General features: G+C 35.6%; 1 protein-coding gene across 1 annotated transcript; it reads right to left on the reverse strand.

The window, feature by feature from the left end:
* Positions 1-725: 725 nt before the first annotated feature.
* On the reverse strand, positions 726-16,762 carry has2 (hyaluronan synthase 2). Its single transcript, NM_153650.2, is given in 4 exon segments — positions 726-2,301; positions 3,429-3,530; positions 5,407-6,033; positions 16,239-16,762. Coding segments are annotated over 3 exon segments (1,659 nt in total). The 5' UTR covers positions 16,239-16,762; the 3' UTR covers positions 726-1,371.
* Between the last annotated feature and the right edge of the window lie 4,540 nt (positions 16,763-21,302).

A 21,302-nucleotide genomic window follows, 5' to 3' on the forward strand; every position in this document is an offset into this window, starting at 1 on the left:
GATTAATAAAGGGACTAAGCCGACGAGAAAATGAATAAATAATTCAAAATGCTTAATAAACACACTTTTTGGGGGTCTTTTCATGTTCAATAAATAAAATCAAGGCTTTCCCAAGATAATAAGGCACAGTGCTACTTGAAAATTCAGGTTTGGTATCACTGGAAAAGCAATGCAAATGTTGATAGATTTCAGAATGTTGTATGAAACAAGGTATCAGTGCCTTTGTTTTGTGTGTAGTTTACAGGATTTATTATATAATGAAAGGTTTATGTGTCCTTGTAATTCAAAATGCTTAATAATCATACTTTTTTAAATTTAATATTTTTCACTAGTTTCCTGTTAGAATTAACGGTGTAGGTGTGGGTAGGGTCATATAACACGTTTTGTTTTTTATTTTATTTTACAGTGACTACTTTTATGCCTACAAAGAGTACCTGTAAACCACAAATACCAATGTGTGTGTGTGTGCATGTGCAAATGTTCCTGTGTCACTTTTTCTTGGGAATTTGCATTGCAATTTGACATTGGCACATGCTGAAATTGCATAGTTTGTGTGGGACAATTCAAAACATTCAATCGAACCAGCAAATGACATTTTCATATTACAAATATTTAGCTAACAATCATGTAATAAAGCTATAAACCATATAAATAGACTGGTCTTTCCTCCATATACTTATAACACAGGTTTTTCGCCCTTATTGTCAAAGAAAATGAATAACTTATCCATAGATTTGCCTTTTATTGCTGTCATCACAGAGACAAATCCAGCTCCTAATTTCACATTTTGGTCAGATAGGCAAGTCTTAAAACATTACATTTCCTCATATTTAATGAAAATAGAGAATCTTTGGTGATAATAAAAAAAAGGAAAAAAAAAAGATCTATAAAAAGGCAATAAAATACATTATGCAAACAAAAGTACAGCACAAATTCTGTTTTGGATTTCAGTCAAAAATGTATACATTATATATTTTATATATATATATATAAAACAAAAAAATTTTTTGATAAAAAATCATAAATTACATAAAAAACAGTCTCACAGACTATCCCAAACACTCACACAATGCTAACACAACCACTGAGGTATTTTGTTCCTTAAAAGTTCTATATCAAGCATTATGTATAACAAGAGTGATTGTAAAAGTGCAAAGAAATTGTCATCTGATGGTGGATAACTAAAACATCAAGACTGTCAAAGCTCACATATCAAAACATATTCCTTCATCACTTTAAAGGAATACTCTTAGTGACAGTCACAGCAGCATTGATGTCTCCTTACAGTGTCACTTCCTGTGGAAGGTCCACATTCAGATAGCAGTCTGTCTTTAATGTAAACGTAGAAAAGGATGAAGGGCACGGGAAATACTATACGTCAAGAACCATGTCATACTGCTGTCCTTTCTTCCTCTTGCCACACTTCATAATGAGGACAGCGTACAAAGTCAAAAACACAACCCAGTAGCTGATATAAACGATTGCGCCAATTATCAAAACCACCTTTTCGGATTCAGGAAAGGGTTTTCGCGTCTCTTGGATTATGGTATAAATAATGCCAACGAAAAGAATAGTGAACCAAATTGAGATTGGAATGAGTCCGATGAAGTTCACCACCACGGTCTTCCTTCCAGACGTTCCCCATCCGGATTTGTTTATGGTGGCTATTGCAAACATTTTTGCCGGTAGCAGACTTGACATGTATAACACTGAGTAGAATGACATGAAGACCATGACTATGTTGCCTCGGAGGCAACTGGCAAATGAGGACTTTATGAGTGCCACGACCTGGACGATCAGCAGGAACAGAAGGATATTCCAGATCCTGCCCTGGTAGAACAGTTGAATGGCAGTGGCGATAAGGAAGAACGGGAAGAAGCCGGTGATGACGGCCTCGTAAGTCATCCACAAGTGGTGCTTGTGGAACCACAAGGAGTTGTAAAGCCACTCTCTGAAATAGGATTTACTCCAGCGGGTTTGTTGGTTGAGCCAGCGCAGGTAGGTAATGGGCGTCTCGGTCAAGCACTTGGAGCGCGCGGTGTATTTCGTGGCATATCCCAAGCTCAGTACTCGATTGGTCAGATGGCGGTCATCGCCAAAACTGCAGTGGCTTCCCATGAAAGTCTGATCATACCAGTCCTCCAGGAACTCATGGAGGAGGGAGTTCCTGTACATTCCCAAGGGTCCGCTGATACATTGAACGCACCCGAAATATGACTGGCAGGCTCTTTCAATGTTGAACGCCATCCAATACCTCACGCTGCTCAGGAAGGAGACCCACGACTCATATTTGTTCAATATCTGGAAGGACAGATTAACAAAGAGAATGTGAAATCAAAGGGTGGAGTTCAATGTATAGAATAACATGCTTGTTTTGGTCACCTGCCATATTGATGTATATGTATCATGTATGGAAATTACACAAATGTAGATTGAAGCACTAAAGAACCGTGAGAACCCATTTGAGATCTAAAGAACTCTACAGGATGTGCTGTAATATGCATGTCTCTTGATAACTTAACAGCTTGCTATGGGAATATTTAAGTACCCTGAACAGCTTTATCAATTCCACCCCAAAAAACAACAACGGCCTTGATTATTTGTCTAAAAAATATGAATTAAGAATTGTTTTTCAGACCATACAACTCTTAAACATTAAATCACAAGCTTCAGATTAGTTGCATGGTAATTTAATAGATTTGCTTAATCTGAGATGTTTCAAACATCTCATTTTGCCTTTAATATCTGGATAATCCTTTACATATGGGATAAAAATTTATTTAAACTATCTATCTATCTATCTATCTATCTATCTATCTATCTATCTATCTATCTATCTATCTATCTATCTATCTATCTATTTATGATAAACGGACAGTGTGCATTCCTCAAGGATGGAAATGTAACCTACTTAGCACAAAGGCTACCCTGCAGGCACAGGACATCGACGTGACATCATATTGTTGTTGTACTTTAACGTACCCCAACGTTGTGTGGATGTTGGATTTTGTTTGGAAATGAAAATCTGGTTAACGTCAGAACTCAACGTCTGGCCAATGTCAATGTCCAATGTCCAACTTAAAATAAATCTAAAATCAACAAAATATCGAAGTTTAATCATGTTACACCTTGACGTTGTGTGGCCATTACTACTATGACATCTATTAGACATTGGATTGTTGTCACTTTCCAACACAACCTAAAATCAACCAAATATCGATGTAATTTAATGTCGACATTGAACGTCAAAATAACATTGCTCTTAGACGCTGGCTTGACATTAAATTTGTCACCTAATGTCATGACCTAAATCTAGCCTAGTATTAACATCTTTTGATATTGTGTGTCTGCTGGGTAGTTTTTATTGGTAAACCATTGACTAGATAAATTGGTAACATATATTTTTAAAAATCAAGAAAACAACATACCTGCACATCTCCACCTACTCCTCCAACATTGGGATCTTCTTCTAGAACCTTCACCATCTCTACAGAGGAGGCCGGGTCCAGCATGGTGTCTGAATCACAAACCTGCATCCAGGACAATAAAAGTAGATTAATGGAGGATACAAACTTTTATCAAAGCTTTTTTTGTTGTTTAAATTCTGCTCTTTTTAATTTAAAGTGATGAGAATTCTTATATTTATGCTTTAATTAAAAAAAAAATGTCCTTAGAAAAAAAATGTTTGTGCTTCTTGTACTGAGGGGTCACATTATTCAGCAAGATACAAGCTGAGTAATATACTAATTACAAATATTAACAAATATTATTCTTTTTTAAAGTCACGTCTAGAAAAACCAGATTGTCTTTGCTTCTGTGGTTACAATGAATCAAAAAGTGCTGCTAAATATGTTGGGACAAGCATATCAATCTCTCCTGGGGATCAATTTAATGAATCCATTCTGGCTAAAATGTATAGTTATTGAGCCAAAAATTGAGTCTTATCAAACACAAGGACATGCTGTTCAAATATCAGTAAAGATTCGGTTAAGTGTTCTAACTTTGAAACACTAAGCATGCATTGCCCAGAGGTTCTTTCGCTTTTTAAAGAGAAAATCATGTATGCCTCTTTTTCTTTTACAACTAAACCCCATAGTGAGACTAACCACAAGCCAGGTAGCAAGATCAGTGATAAGTTAAACACAATTAGGCCTCTACACTTGGAGCAAAGGTCAGGGATCTCATTGGAACCAGGTGGCATGTGGATAAAATAACATTACTTGCTCAGTCTACAAGGGAGGCCTTACATGATTACAAATGAATGACAGCTATGGGTTTAGAGTTCTCAGAGGTCATTCACACAAATTGCTGGCTTTGAAAAAAAAAAAAAAAAAAAAAAACAAGACAGTGCTGAGAGGTAGTATAAAAATATTGCATAGGTCTCAAGATGTACTTATGTGAGGTTGAAGATTATAATAGCATCTTGAAGGGATAGCACATAAGCACACTTGTTTCTGGCCTTTATGATTTCCTTTCTTATGTTGAACTCAAACAAAGGTATTTTGAGGAAAGGTGAAAACCATTAACTTAGATAGTATATGATTTCCAACTATGGATGTCAATGGTTGCACATTTTCAAAATGTCTTCCTTGTGTTTAATAGAAGAAACTCAAAGACTTGGAACCACTTTAGGATGAGTAAATAGTGAATAAATTGTATATTTATTAGAGTAATTAAAAAAAAGGCTAGATATGTCAGTGTAATAAATAAAAACAGTTAAAAACAGAGGTCAATTGGAAGTTCCTCCAGGCTTTGTGTTTGGGGAGCTTGAATCTTACATGAGAGGAAGTTGCATCACATCAGAAAATGAGATTTCATTGGATATAGTTTGAACAAAAGTAAATATTCTCAAATAGGATCATACCAATGTCACAAAACGTTTTTATGCCATGGGAAAACACATGTAGACATCTGTTCTCATCTGTGTGCCATTATAAAATCCTTAATAATTAGTCTCCTTTGGTTAAAGCTCGTAAAAATTCAGAAGCTGGAATCACACGATTGAGATAAATAACCATAGAGAGCAGGTCCTTCGAGGTTTAATGTATTTATGTGACTTATTTATGAACGTGTATTTATGTGACACAGTCCCTCCCTTGAGCCAAATAACCAACCAATGTCATGAGCTAATAGTATGTGCTCTAAGATGGCATGGAAAATACCAGAGATCTTTTCTGGAAGTGCCAGAAATAGCCCGGGTATATGCAAACGATTTCCCACAGAAGCCCCTCATGAACAGCATCAGTGTTAAGCAGGAATGTACTTTCCTCACCCTCAGTGAGCTACACGCTTGAGCCTAGCATCCACTTAAGGAGTCACAAAAGCTTCTTTGTAGAATTTGCCTGTGCTGCCCCCGTGTACTTGGCTAGACAAGGCTTTAGTCGCCTGAAAGAGAGACAGACTCACCTGTACATAGTCAACACTTCTTCCCAGGGCTTTGAAGGCGGTGTACATGACCTCTCTTTTCCCGCCCCACTTCTGCATGATGCACACACACTTATTATTGAGAACCAGGTGAGAAACATGCTGCAAGCTTGTTGCGTATGATTCTTCAGTTTCTTCGGGTCCTCTGTGGTGATAGTTGCTTTTCCAAATGTACGTGGCTGCCTTGTCCCGGCCCATGATTTCTCGAAAGATCTCCATCATGTAGCAGTCATCATCGTTGTTCCCATCGATAACCATTATGACCTTTATACCCGGATACGTGAGCCTCTTCACTGATATTAAACACTTTCTCAGGTAGTTGGGGTCTTCCTGATAGGCTGCGATGCATAGGGCCAGTGACTTGTTGAGTTTGATTGGTGTTTCCAGGGAGCGTTTCATGTTCCTGTGTTCCAGTAGGGCAAACACACTTTGGATGATGAGGTGGATGACAAGAATTGCTCCATAAAGACCAAAGGACAAATAGTTGCCCGGAGTTGTTACAAGCTTATACCCCATGATATAAGCAGTAGAGATTCCCACAAGCAGTGAAATGCCGAACAGTGTCGTCCCAACAATCCTTAAGTAGCTGACCGCTTTATCACATCTCATCTGAAACAAGCAATAAAATGCAAAAGGGTGACTATTATGATTTACTGTTATGGAACCAAATACATTATCTTGTGGAACACACATACACACATATCAACTAAAGAAAAACATAGGAAGCTTAGAAAAATGGCAATTTTAAGATGGAAAAATCTCTGAATATATATATTATAAAGTCACCCAAAATTACAGGAAACTCTTACATGAAAGCACTTCACGTAAACACTTTAATTATAATATTGTCTATTAAGGCAAATAACTACATTACAGATGTCCATGTAATTGTAGTCAGTAGTATCTTTGAAGTAAGTGAAAGATCCGGAAGGGCATCCTGCTGATTTGATTCAGAATGGCATTTTTTTGTCAAACGGCTCAATGTTCAGGTATACATCAGCGCTACAATATGAAGGTGAAAGTCATCATAGCTTGTGTAGAATAGACCCAGCTCCCAACCCAACTTTAAGAATAGATTAACGGCAATATTTTTTATCGCGCGATAGGAGTCTCGCGTTAACACAGCAAGCTAATGCTGTTTTTGGCCCACCACAAACATATATATATATATACAAGTCTGTCTTCGAGTAAACATGGTTGACGATGTTCATCCACACGATGGTGACAAAGACCGCATAATAATCTCTAAGAGAAAATGGCGTAATTTCAAACAACAGCTGATCCAATCATTATTAAACGACTTTCTAAGTATATCTCTTTTTTTTTTTTGGATGTTGTAGTGTTGTTTTTATTTATATCATAGTAATATTGGGATCTCCTGATTGCAACAGAGAAATACTGGGCGATATCTCTGTAGACAGATGGCATTTCATGCGGTTCAGTCTTATAATCTTAAAATGTGGGCAAAATCCCCTGTTGTCATCACTTTAGACATTTTGTTGGAGAATTATTCAAATACTAGCTCTAAAATGACGTTGGTGAATTAAAAACGGCTTCTGCGTTTCTGGCGTCAGCTGCAGATGTGAATGAAAGGTGCAAGAAAATAGCTTCTCTTACAATAAGGTTTTGAGAGTCTCCATGTTTGATTTTCTTTTTTATACACACGATAATGATGTCGAACTGTTGTATAAACGCAATATCACATGAGTATCTGTGCGATGTGGCTGTATGGCGATCTACAGCAACATTGCACTGCTACTCGTGTGATATTGCTCTCTCTCTCTCTCTCTCTTTCTCTCTCTCTCTCTCTCCCTCTCTCTCTCTCTCTCTCTCTCTCTCTCTCTCTCTCTCTATATATATATATATATATATATATATATATATATATATATATATATATACATATATTGTGGATTAGTGGGTCCAGTGAATTTTAATTCGGACCCTATTGATTAGCTAATGTTAATGTATGTAGTATTACTGTGGGGATATCAAATTGACATAAAACAAATTAATACTTTGATTTCAAAAATGTCAATTTGATGTCAATTGACTACTTTAATTTCAGAATGACATCAAACTGAAATTTAACATTGGTGTAAAAGTTTACATTTGTAACTTGGAACTGAAGCTTACAGATTAATAAAACTCTTACATCATAATGTTTAATGAATTTTTCATATTGATTATTTGAATGCCCCCAAAACATTCTTTAGGACATTTTTCTAGTGTTTTGCAGAAGAACTAAAGTCATACAGGACTGAAAGAACATGAACAGCTCTCATGAATGAAATTAAAGCAGATGTGTGGACATCTTAGTGGCTATGGTGACGGATTAGTGCTTATATTTTTTAACATAGCATACATGCATCTGTTCTTTCTGCATAAGCAACAGTTTATTTCAGACAGCATCATATTCTCTTCTCTTCATAATAACTGCACAGTCTCTATGACCATTTCTTCCATGTTTCCTAACTAATGCAGTTCCCCATCTGCTTGGCAGACATGACTGTGCAGCACCACCCTCTGACATCATCTGTTTATATCTCCGTGGGAACGCGTGCACAGTGAAATTTAGATTTGATGGCTGCTCTAAAGACCCTCTGTCTTATTACTGCTGAAGACCGCCATTGTATTAATGAGAGTGTGTTCTACTGACTCTCACCACTCAAATCTTGTTTTTCTTTAATATTGTCCCTCTTGGTTTAGGTTATAAAGGGGTTCTGGCCTAGGAGGGAAGCTGATATGATGGACTCCAGCACAGTGTGAGTCTAACTGGCACGTGTCACAGCCTTTAACGTCATCCTGCATGTTTACGAGGCCCTCTGGACCCTCCAAACCCCACCTTATCCACATAGACACGTGCAAGCCTATTGGATTAAGAGAAGCATATGGTGTTAATGTCTCAAACGTCTGTACTGTTCTTAGGGTATCCCCAAACCTACATTCATGTCTTCTTTAAACTCTAGATGAACCCAAAAGGCTCATTTGGAAGTGCTGTAAGTGCTGACTAGACAAAATGTCTCCCACACCTAAAAGCACACTAATGGTCATCACGATTGTATGGGATATCAAAAGCACCACTGTGTTTGTGACTGATCTCATTTCTTATGTTTAGTGATGCAGGCTTTGCATCTCTAAAGATGAATTTGCAGAGTTTACATGTGTTGAGTGACTTGTCTTGTTGTGAATGGGGTTTGCTGCATTCCATTAGATAATCCTGTTAATGAAATGGTCTTGTGTGAAATGTTTGCCATGAGTTGATTTTGTCTGACTGAGTTAATTATGCTAATTTATCCTCAATGGCCATTCACGCCAAGGACTATAAAGATAAAGATTGAACATTTGAATACTGTTAGAGTAAAGGTACAAAGCTGTTACTTGGTGTTCTTTTGGAAAGGTCCTATTATGTACCTTGAAAGGGATAATTTGCTCAAAAATGTCAATACTCATCACTTACTCATCCTCAAATGGTTTAATACCTTTATGACTTTCTTTTTTTTCTGAACACACAAGAATATATTTTGAAAAAGAAATGTTAGGACCCTCCAACTTGACTTCCATAGAAAAACAAACACTTTGTAAGCTAGTGGTTCCAGATTTCCTTCCTTTTTGTTTTAACAAAATGATGAGCTCAAATGGGTTTGTGACAAATGCAGAAGTTGTCCCACATGTCAGAATTTAGTAAAGTGTAAAAAATTTTTGAATCCAGCAATAGGGTAAAAATACTTAAATAAAAACCTGTATTACCTGCTCTACTCGTATGGGGTCTAAATGTTAAAATGTCCATGCCAAAAGATATACAAGTTGCAATCATTGATATTTATTTGTTTGTCAACAAGAAAAAGGTAAAACAACAACTGATTACTGCAAAAAAATAAAATAAAACAAAAAATTTATTTAAAGCTGAAGTCAAAATTATTAGCCCCCTTTAAATTTATTTAAGGCGACGCAGTTCGCCTCACAGCAAGAAGGTCGCTGGGTCACTGGTTCGATCCTCGGCTCAGTTGGCGTTTCTGTGTGGAGTTTGCATGTTCTCCCTGCGTTCGCGTGGGTTTCCTCCGGGTACTCCGGTTTCCCCCACAGTCCAAATACATGTGGTACAGGTGAATTGGGTAGGCTAAATTGTCCGTAGTGTATGAGTGTGTGTGTGTATGTGTGGATGTTTCCCAGAGATGGGTTGCGGCTGGAAGGCCATCCGCTGCGTAAAAACTTGCTGGATAAGTTGGTGATTCATTCCGCTGTGGCGACCCCAGATTAATGAATGAATGAATGAATTAATTTATTTATTTTTAAAATATCTTTCAAATTATGTTTAACAGAGCAAGGAAATTTTCATATCTTATATTTTCATGTAATGTCTGATTATATTTTTCTTCTGGGGAAGTCTTATTTGTTTTATGTAGGCTAAAATAAAAGCAGTTATTAATTTTTAAATACCATTTAAGGACAAAATTATTAGCCCATTTAAGCTATTTTTTTCAACTGTCAACAGAACAAACCATCGTTAAACAATAACTTGCCTGAACTCCCTAACCTGTCTAGCTAACCTAATTAACCTAGTTAAGCCTTTCAATGTCACTTTAAGCTGTATAGAAGTGTCTTGAAAAATATCTAGTAAAAGATTATGTGCTGTCATCATGGCAACGATAAAATAAATAAATTATTAGAAATGAGTTATTAAAACTTTAATGTTTAGAAATGTGTTGAAAAAAATCTTCCATGTGTTTGGCAATTCGGCAAAAAAAAATAAACGGGGTTAATAACTAAAGTATAGTCAAGTATACGACGGCAAGATATAACTTCGGCATTAGCAAGACATTTTATAGATTTTGGACATGAAGTCAAATAACTAGAATGTATAAGAATTGAAGAAGTATTTGAATCACATAGATGAGGTAATCTGAATAAGATTATTATGAAGAGAAGCGTTCTGAATTCATAAATAAAAATCACTTACACCAAGAGGAAGAAATGAGAAATGGGATCATTCTGTATTTCTTTAATGGTTTGTTGTTTAGCTATAATATTGTGATTCATGGATTTTGACCATGTGATGGTACAAATAATGAGATGAAAATGTAGTTTTATTGTTTTTGAATTTTATTGCATTAATGTAGACATGAATAAGTGAATGATGATAATTGATGTTATTTTCCTGTGCAATAGAGATAATGTTTTTAAAGGTGCAGGTACATATATATTGTGTGGTTAATTACAGTAAAGTGAAATGAAATAGAGATTGTTTTTAACTATTGAGTGGCTGTCTAACTAATGATGTAAAATCATTGACTGTGGGATAAAAGGGTAGAATGAGAGGAATGTGTTACATACAATACTCTCAGAAATAAAGGTACGCGAGCTGTCACTGGGGTGGTACCTTTCAAAAAGTAAAAATTTGTATCTAAAGGGTCCATATTAATACCTCAAGGGTACATATTAGTACCCTAAAAGTACAAAAGTGTTCCTCTTAAGTTTATTTGGTATTACAGTTTTTCTCAGTCGCTTTGGTGCGTTTCTCACAACACCAGTGCATTTCTGCACAACAGTTAATGCATTTCTCAAAACAATTAGTGCAAACCGCAAAACCAAGCTGATAACCTGCAAAAGTGCGTCACATGCTCAAAATGGATAGTTCATTCCTCAAAAGCAAGTATTCTTGTCAATGAAAGTGTCAGTATCATCAAAATGAAAAGTCCTGACACCATTGTTTATAAACAAGATAGTCAAATGGCTTAGTCATGTTTTCATTATAAGTTTACTCATACTTTTTCAATGCAAAAAAGTCAGATGTTGGTGACACTTCCTGAAAATGCTCAAGACAACACTATATACTGTTTGCACAGCCATTTGAAAACTACAGTAAAGTTGGACATTACTGCATTTAGTGAGGTATCTGAGTACAAGACACTGAATATGGATGTTTCACATTTTTACTCTGCATTTGCTCTTTACAATCCTAATTTATTCACAGCATTGTGCAAAAGAATAAACACACCCTTATTTACAACAAACATAAACTCCCTTTGGGTTGAAGTGTGCACAACTGTAAACAATATTGCAGAACATATTGGACCTGGACCTGCAACATACACAGGTCTGTAAATCATTCATGAAATTGTTCAATTTTAAAGACATTTTCAGGAAAATAAAGTTTTAATTTTTTTTTTTAATAAAGTTTGCTTGACCGATTTTGACATCAAGTTCAACATTTTTGTATGTGATGACTTAAGTATTAAAATGAGGACTGTTAATTTTATATGGAATGACTATTCAGCATTCACAAGTTTAGTTCATTTTGACTGACTTGACATAAGCAAATGTTAATGTTATAAATAGCAGAGAGTTGATTGAAAGCAATTGATGCATGTCCAAAAGCATTCACAATTTGTTGAAAGGAATGAGAAACTGCTACTAGAATGTGCACAAATGACTAATTATTTTGAGAAATGCATTACCTGTTGTGCAAATGTAAATAGTGTGACTGAGAAAAACTGTAATATGGTAAATATACTGTTGCGCAGTGCAAACTTCATCACTGACAAGTGAAAGGTGACATATTTTGGGTGATCTATCACTTTGGGATAGTGATTTGGACAAATTAGGTACAAATGTTTACTGTTTGAAAAGCCCTGCCACCGTGACATCTTTTATTCCTTTATTTCTGAGAGTAGGAATGTCCACACTATGACAATTCCATAGGAGGCACATTCAGTTTTTGTAGAATTCCTTCCAGAGTGATTTGAATTTTCCCAGCTTATAAATGATACCAATTTATTTGTTGTAAAAAGGTATGTTTTTAAAAACCTTTTGTAATTGCCTTAATATATTATGATTTTCTTTTTATACCCGTAGCCTACAAGTGGACGTATGTTGTGTATATTATCTGGCCATTATCCAAAAGAACAGGGAGGAGATAAACAGCATGAAGGATCACTGAGAACTAAATCATCCTCAATGGGGAAAACTATATCTCTAGCTTTGAAGGTGGATGATAAATTGCATTGTGAGAAAGGTACACGTGCACTAGCCAAGAAAGACCCATGCCTGCAACGCCCCTGAATGTTACCAAAAAAGTATACCAATTTAAAGTATACATTTTAATATATTTTCATTTAGGGAAGATTTTAAACTGCATCTGGATGTAGGGGGAGGTAGATCATGCAACTTAATGGAGCTGAATTTAGACAAAGCTTCATTTGAAACTCAAAAACTTCTGAACGACCATTGACTATAATCGTTATGCAGCTGCAAATCAATGGCTCTTAGCTTAACACTCTTATTGGGGGGTTGGATGCAAAAAGTAAAAGTGGAATTTATGACATCGGATCCTGTTAGAGAGGTGTTCTAAAATGAGCTAAACTATACATTGGTGATCTGTAATAATTTAAAATAATACAAAATATTATCCAGCTTGTTGATATAAATGTAAAAAATGACTAGCCTCTTTTTACCCGGTAAAAAAAGGATGTTTTATATCTTGATATTTAAAGATTGTTTTCTAAAATTATCATAAGTTTACTATTTTCCTATTTCCATGAAGGCTGTACACATCCAGGATGCAACAGTTGTCTTAACGCTCAATTTTGATCCTCAAGCTATAAAATATTACCAAAAACATCAGACACACACTAATGCAATACTGCACATTGGTCAGGGAAAACCCCATTCACTTGGTTTGTGATAAATTATGACAAACAAAATTGTTTTTATTAAATTATTAGTAATTAAAAGTTATCATAAGTTATTAAAAGTTTAATTTAGTTTTTTTTTTAAAGCTTAGGGAATGTGGGTCATTTTTGACCAGTAGGACAAACAGAATATACAGAACTCTAAGAACATACAAGGATTAAAGTTAAATACTTGGAAAGTAATACTTAAAGATTTCATTGTCCAAACTTCCAAGCAAAATGCAGTGGAGTAAACATTACAGCTATAGGGTTTTTCCATCAAATACGTTTTTCACTCAAATTGTGTCGGTGGGAATTTTGGCTCTGAAACAAAACTAGAGACACTGCCTCGTTGCTCGTATTGCCATTTTGAGATGCTCCAGTGTATTCCCAGGCACTAAAGGAAGCGTCTGATTCTCCTAAGTGGGTGGCTCGGAGGCTTTGGGAATCTAGGAACTTGGGGAACTGCCACAGCCGCCTCCCAAAGGAACTATCCAACCACCAGCACTGAGACACATCCATCACTCTGCCACGAATCTGTGGTGTGGCCTTGTCAGACACTGTGGCCGCCATGTTTGCTGCTGTTCAGGCTGCTGTGTGCTGGCTCACTGCTAAATTCTGCCTCCAGCTCTGCTTACACCTTTCAACCTTTCAGGACTCACCTTCAGTCCTTAAATACATGTTTTCCTAACAGTTAAGACTGTCAGAGGAAATAATGTGGCGCCTTGAGGGCTAAATGCAATTAGGTTATTTTATGAACTTTGGTCACTAGAAGTCCCCTTGACTTGATGCAATTTCTGCTTCCTTTAATAGACTGTGTGTCGAACAGCTGGCTCTTATCACAGGCGCATGGTCAAGGTTGTCACCTCCTGACCTCCAAATTTAACCTGATTTTCTATCACTCAACCACACACCCTGCACATTTACAACAAGCAACATTATACTGCTTTTATGACTTTAAAACCAGCAAGACTAATAACATAAAAAACACTATAGTAATTTATAGTAAATATAATATTCATAATGCAAGCATTATAATGTTTATGAACCACACTTAAAAACATGAATTAATTCGCTGTGGTAATTCTATTGTTACTTTGCTAATACAAGAACTAATCAATCTAAAAAAAATAATGATGGGTTGTTTTAACCCAATGTTAGGTCAAATATAGATAAACTCAACTGTTGGGGTAAAGTTTTTAATGAATTCAAATAACACCTTTAAATCCAATTGATGGATTTGTTGAAACAACCCAATGTTTTAAAGTGTAGTAATATAAGCAAATTACTCAATACTAAATTTTATGAACTATAATGTTACAATCGACTGTAGTAAAATCTTAATATTTATACTTAGTCAATTGTATTTATTGTACTATAGAGTATTTATTAAAGTTTATCAGTTCACCTTGGTTAATAATACAGTATGCTGGATCATTCATTAACAAAGTGTTGTAAATACTATAATCTATACAGTATAATAATAAAAAAAATGGTTACTAGTATCCATACACTAAGATCCATCTGATCCAATGGCTTTAAAAAAACTTTAATGTTAAGAAATATATTTCTTATGGGTTTTTACTTGGCTTGATCAAAATAGATTTTGAGTAAAACTAAGTCTGATGTATCAAAAAAATGTCAATGTATATATATATATATATATATATATATATATATATATATATATATATATATATATATATATATATATATATATATATATATATATATATATATATATTTTGATTAAGCCAATTGCTGTTTATGTGTAATCAAGTATAGAGGGCATGACAAATTGTGTCACCAGGATAGTACACACATAGTGCCAGACTTTTGTATCCAGAGCTCACACATGTATATTAAATTGTTTTTGCACTACTCTGTTGTTTTTCTACCTTATTCTTGTGGACAAACAAATAAATGATTGCAAAACCTATTTAAAAAAGAATACTGCATGTACAATAATGTTAATGTATGTAATATCAGGGTAAAAAAGGGGTGTTTGACCTCTATAATTACAGGTCAAATCCCTCAAAGTAAGTTAAAGCACATAAAAATAGTAAAATACAACTTTGTTCATGTTTCAGTTTACTTTCAAACAACCACAAAATTAGATTATTAAGCAGATCAAACTGAAAAAGATGCTGACAGACAGAAGGTTTACTTGGTGTCAGTAGATGCTTGGATACTTTATAGTATGATCAGTTTATGGTGATTTATGAAAATAAATAGATATACATATAACTTTTAGGCTATATCAAATGCATGTTGTAGGGTATCTTTGGGTGATAGGACATTGCACATTGTGACAATTGTAACAATGAAAAATGAGCCATATTAACCCACTCCGTCTTGAATAGTCAGGTAAAAAAAATAAAAAGTAAACTGAAAATATTTACAAAATATTGCAATAAGACCAGTGAGATGTTCACTTTTTAAGATTTCACTCTTGCTTGTTTCTGATTAAAGAAATAATAAAAACACATAAAAACAAGTTGTAAAAAAGTTTCTGACAGTTTTTAAATTATTCGTTGTTTCATTTGTCGTAAGCGTCCCGAGGGAGCCTACCGAAAAGCGTCATTACGCATCATTGGTGCATTGCATCACCGTCAGTTTTACGGCTGCAGTTGGATTGCGCGCAATATCTGTTCTGCTCTGCTTTTTTTCAGGCTGTCTAGATGGCTTTTAGTTAGCATATAGCCCTGGTAGAGTGTCATAATAAATAAAATATATTGTTTAGGTTAACTGTAATTAAGAAAATATTAAATATTAGAGAATTAACAGCTGATTAGCTGCACGTGTCCATCAGCAATTTATATCAATAATCATAAACAATGCACACCAATTGTATTCTAGTTTAAAATATCTTTAAATAGTTTGACTAGTTTTACTGTAGAGTTGCCTCTTAGATATATGGGCAGAGAATCAAATAGAAACCTTTTGGAAAAAAAGCACGTGCAGGTATAGCAAACTCTAATGGCTGAAATCCATCCATTCATCCATCAAATTCATACCCGTTATGAATATTTAAACATTTATAATGTACTATATATTTTACCATAATGCAATTAATTACAATATTTAATTGATGCAAATATAATACTTAAAGTGGCAACATAATCAGTTATAGAGTGATCATACCTTGGAGCAGCTCTTTGGAGATGTCCCGTTAGTTGAACAGGGATGCTGTCCGACGAGGGTCTGCACTCTCCAGACACTCTACAAACCTTCCCATACAAGTTTTGGGGGAAAGTATAGAGGAGACCGGCATGGAGCATCTAAAAACTCCTTGTTTTGAATTGCAAAAATGTACAGTATCCACGTTTTCCACATAACATCTCGCCTCGTCCAAAACATTATTTAAAGTTTGCATCAGTTTGCTGTCGTGATGAGGTCTGCGTGAACATTTTGGAAGTTCATTCTGAAGTTGTCAGCTAATTTAAGAAAAGAAAAAAAATGACTTTAAACGTTTTTTTCTTCTTTATCTTTAAAAAAGTCATCCAACAGTAGTCAATGTTGGTGAATCAAGCTGTAATTCATTCAAGTTTTTTTTTTCCCCAAGCGCACAGGTTGAAGTAGTGGACTTGTCTTTTTCTGCGCCTAATTTCTTCCAGACGCTTTAAGTTTATGTTTCCTGTAAGCCTTACATTCGCAGGACTCTTTTTAACCGGGCAGGGTTTTAGACTTGTTTTAAGGGGGTTGGTTTGGGGGCGAGGAGGAGCGAACAACATCTAAGAAAAAAAAGTGCTGCCCCTTCAAATTTCCGAAATGGGGGGTGGGTATATTTATCAAGCAATTAGCCAAACATTCTTCAGCTGGGCAACCTTGACTTAAAGATATATTATTAAAAAGTAAAAAAACGAAATTAGCCTATTTATGAAAATTAGTTTTATTAGTAAATAATTACTAAATATAATTAATAATTTAGCATTAATTTGTACAATTACAGGTGCACACTTTTTAAAATGTATTATTCTTATTTTATTTTTATTATTTTCAACCTAAATTAAGTTTTAATCAGTGGATATTTTGTGAATTGTAAATTCAATACCGTTATTACACCTTTTAATGTTCACTGATGTGAGATGCGCTTGTAATTTTGTGATCTGGCAGCGCAACACAAATATTTAACACTAGAGTGCGCCACACAATTCTAAATCTGTCCAAATTGCAGCAGTGAAAGTTGGCCTGTTCCAATTTCCTAATGTAGGCTTTCTTTCAATTTGCAAGGTGATCGATATACTTTCCCACTATACCATAACAAAACTACATGAACAGAAAGCATAATGATTCTTAAAAATTCATTGTCATAATTTAACATTGTTTTATATGTTCACTGTAGATTTATTTACCAGCATGAGTCCTGATAACATCTCAACCAATTGTTAAAGACTTAACCATTTTGTTTACATAATGCCAGTGTAATTTTATTATGAAACACTAATAAAATGTATGTTTTTCATAAAGGCTAAGATTATTTATTTTTTACAATCTTAGAAAAGTCAAGACAACCAACAAACAGCAGTTTTGATTATTTTTCTTTATTTATTTGCTTTATAAAAAAACAAATCAAAACTATCACTCACACAGAAACAAAACTAACTTTGATATCCATATAAACAGAAATGTTTACATTTATTGAAAGAATAATGACAGAAATTTATTTTATTTGATTAAAAAAACAAGGAAAAAATGAAAAAAAAAAAGTTCAAACCATTCATTCATTTTCTTTAGGCTTAATCCTTTTATTCATCAGGGGTTGCCACAGCGGAATGAACCACCAACTTATCTAGCATTTGTTTTACACAGCAGATGCCATTGCAGCTGCGACCTAGTATTGGGAAACATCCTTACACACTCATTCACACATACATTATGGCCAATATAGTTAATCCAATTCACCTATATCGCATGTCTGCACTGTGGGGGAAATCTGAGGGCCTGGAGGAAACCCACGTGAACAAGGGAAGAACATGCAAACTCCACACAGAAATGCCAACTGGCCAAGCCAGGACTCGAGCCAGTGACTTTCTTGCTGTGAGGCATCAGTGCTCACCACTGAGCCATTGTGTCGCCCTCAACTAACAATAACAATCAAATTATTTTTATTCTTAATATACTTGATTTTTCCCCAGTGCTGAAAGGGCATCGGCTACGTAAGACATATGCCAGAGAAATTGGTGGTTCATTTCGCTGTGGCAACCCCTGATTATTAAAGGGACTAAGCTGAAAAGAAAATGAATGAAATAATGAATAAATAAACTATTGTTACATTTAATTACTTTTTAGGACATATGTGTTGAAAATAATTAGTCATTACTTTTGCTAAAAAAGTAGTTGCTTAAAACCCATTGCATAATCTTACACTCACCAAAACCCCACCGCTCCTGAAAATTCCAGATTTCTTCATTATTTGTTTATGTCCGCTTTGCTTCTTTCAGCCATGTCCCTGCTAGGTTCAAAAGAGCTTTTCTACCCAGCAGGGACAGCACGTGGACTGGCTTTGGTAACAGTCCATTGATGTGAAAAGGCAGTTTCTTATGTGTTAATTTGGCCCACTGTTTATTTGAGCAAGAATTGAACCAAACAAGCATCCGGGTGAGGAAAGAGGAAGGAGAATGGCAGCCACTCTATGGTTTTCTATAGACTGACCTCCCACCAAAGCATGGCAAACATGAGGATGCTGTTCTTCCAAAAGACTGCTGAGGTGCTGAAGGACGGAGGCTAATGAGTCCCGGCTTCACAGTTGGGGTTTCTTTGACCCTTTACTGACTTTGAGGAAGAGCTACCACATGCTTTGCTGAGTCATTTAAAAACGCTTCGACTGCTGGTGTCTAGTACAGTACGGCATTGTGTTGCATACGTATGGATCTCATCCTGTCAGACACCCCAAACTTCACCTGGGGGCTCGAGCCTCTTATGCAGGGTTAGAAATCGGAGATAGCTCACTTTATAATATTAGTCGCACAGACGTTCGTGGTCGTTCTTGATTTCACTTGGAACAATAGCATCATTGAGAGGCCATGTGCAACTGATTTTGCGTTTTGTTTAGATCAAAGACACTGATATTGTTATTGTTTTCTGTGTGGTTAGATGAAGAACATGAGGAAACGGGTTTAGATGGCACTGCTGGTCATTTAAAATGATGAATACGACACCGATTTGTTTATGAGCATGACAATTTTTTTTTCATTTAAATGACTGGATGGTATTTTGTTAATTAATAAATTAAGTTTCAGCGTGCAAATATGTTGTTCGGTGCTGCGGGAAAGGGTGAGATAAAATGATTAGACATTAATTAAACACATGGTTGCTCTGTATTTAAAACTTCTGTACATAGACTCTCAGAAATAAAGGTACAAAGCCTGTCACTGGGATGGGACCTTTTCAAAAGGTACATTTTTGTTCTTAACCAGTCATTAAAGCAGTGGCGGTTCTAGCTTAAATGGCACCCTGGGCGAATTATCCCATATACGCCCCTTAACACCTCCACCCACAATCCCCCTCCCTAGTTATAAAAAAAACGGCCATTTAACATGTACTTTAAAAAAATGTTGTTTTAACCCAAAATTAACCCCAAAATTAACCCCAAAATTAACCCCCCCCCCCCATTTATTCATTTTCTTTTCGGCTTAGTTCCTTTAAAAATCTGAGGTTGCTACTGCGGATTTTACTGCCAACTTATCCAGCATATGTTTTACACAGCGGACGCCCTACCAACTGCAACCCATCACTGGGAAACATCCATACACACTCATTTACACACATACACTACGGAAAATTTAGCTCACCTTAGCTCTGCCACATCTTTGGACTTGTGGAGGAAATCCTCACTAATACAGGGAGAACATGCAAACTCCAAACTGAAATATCAACTGACCCAGCCGCAGGGCTTGATTGTGAGGTGATTATGCTACCCAATGCACCGCCGTGCTGCCTAATATGTATATTTATTATCAACAAAATTATTATTAATATTATTTAATGGTTATTCTAAATAAATAACAGAAAACAATCCTAAATATAACTGGAAAACAATGTAAAGACAAAACAGGAGTGATATGCTCACTTAAGAAATATTTTGCATGAAAATTAATTATGACGATTCTGTAGAATACAAATATATATGTTTTATTGAATTATCTCTTCATCTTAGACCCGAATCAAGACGGAGAATTATTGTTAAGTCTTACCTCCCTGACTCTATCCCTCCTTTCTGCTTCATAGCCATGCTTAGTCAAAATAAGATCATCATCATATTATAAACTTCAGTTTTGTCAACTTGGAAAACTTGCTGCATGTCGACACCTTGTGTCACAAAAGTAACAAAAAAGGCCTTTACTTTGGTTTCATAGCACTTGAACGACACATTTTATTGGCATGCTGCGTGCATTTCAAGAGCAGGAGCAGCAAGTGTGAGGCACGCAGGAATTGTGTGCGCATGTGTCAGTTTGCTTTTCACCAGCGTTGTTTCAGTTGTACATAGAGAAAAACAAACTTGCGCGTGCAAAAGACGGCAAATGTGAATGGCCCCTAACATCTTTTTTTCAGGATTGCCACTCTAAATTTATATATTTGCAATTTGCATGTTTTTTTTTTTTTTTTGCACTGTCTCCCCGTGCCGCCCCCAGAAAGATGCCGCCCTGGGCAATCGCCCATATTGCCCATGCTTAAACCCGCCTCTTCATTAAAGGTATATATCAATACCTAAAAAGTACACATGTATACCTCTCAGTAACTTAAAAGTACGAAAGTGAATGTTAAAGATATACAAGTGTACCCTAAAGGTACTAATGTCCACATGTACAATACAAAAGTGTGCTTTTTGAAAAGATACCACCTCAGTAAAAGATTTTGTACCTTTATTTCTGAGAGTGTAAAGGTCATCTTTTGATCATCTATTCAAACTGACTGAGCAATCAACTGACCCACCCTCCTCCTTCCCTAAACCCAACCAATAGTGTTTTCAAAAGCACCTGCCCATTCCCTTCCCTAAACCTAACCGTCAGTTTTAAAAAGCAATCCAGAAAAAGAAAAGCCCTCACCCGATTTTGACCACGTTTGCAGATTTAACCACATTCTCTTCATGTTATTTAGTTGTTTATTTTGTTTTTTGACTTTTATTTTGTCTTACTTGCTTTCTGGATCTGTTTTTCGATAGACTCGAACCATGTCATTGTGGTCAACTCCTAACTAAAAAAACTG

Source organism: Danio rerio, chromosome 16 (assembly GCF_049306965.1).
Source record: "Danio rerio strain Tuebingen ecotype United States chromosome 16, GRCz12tu, whole genome shotgun sequence".
NCBI lineage: Eukaryota > Metazoa > Chordata > Actinopteri > Cypriniformes > Danionidae > Danio > Danio rerio.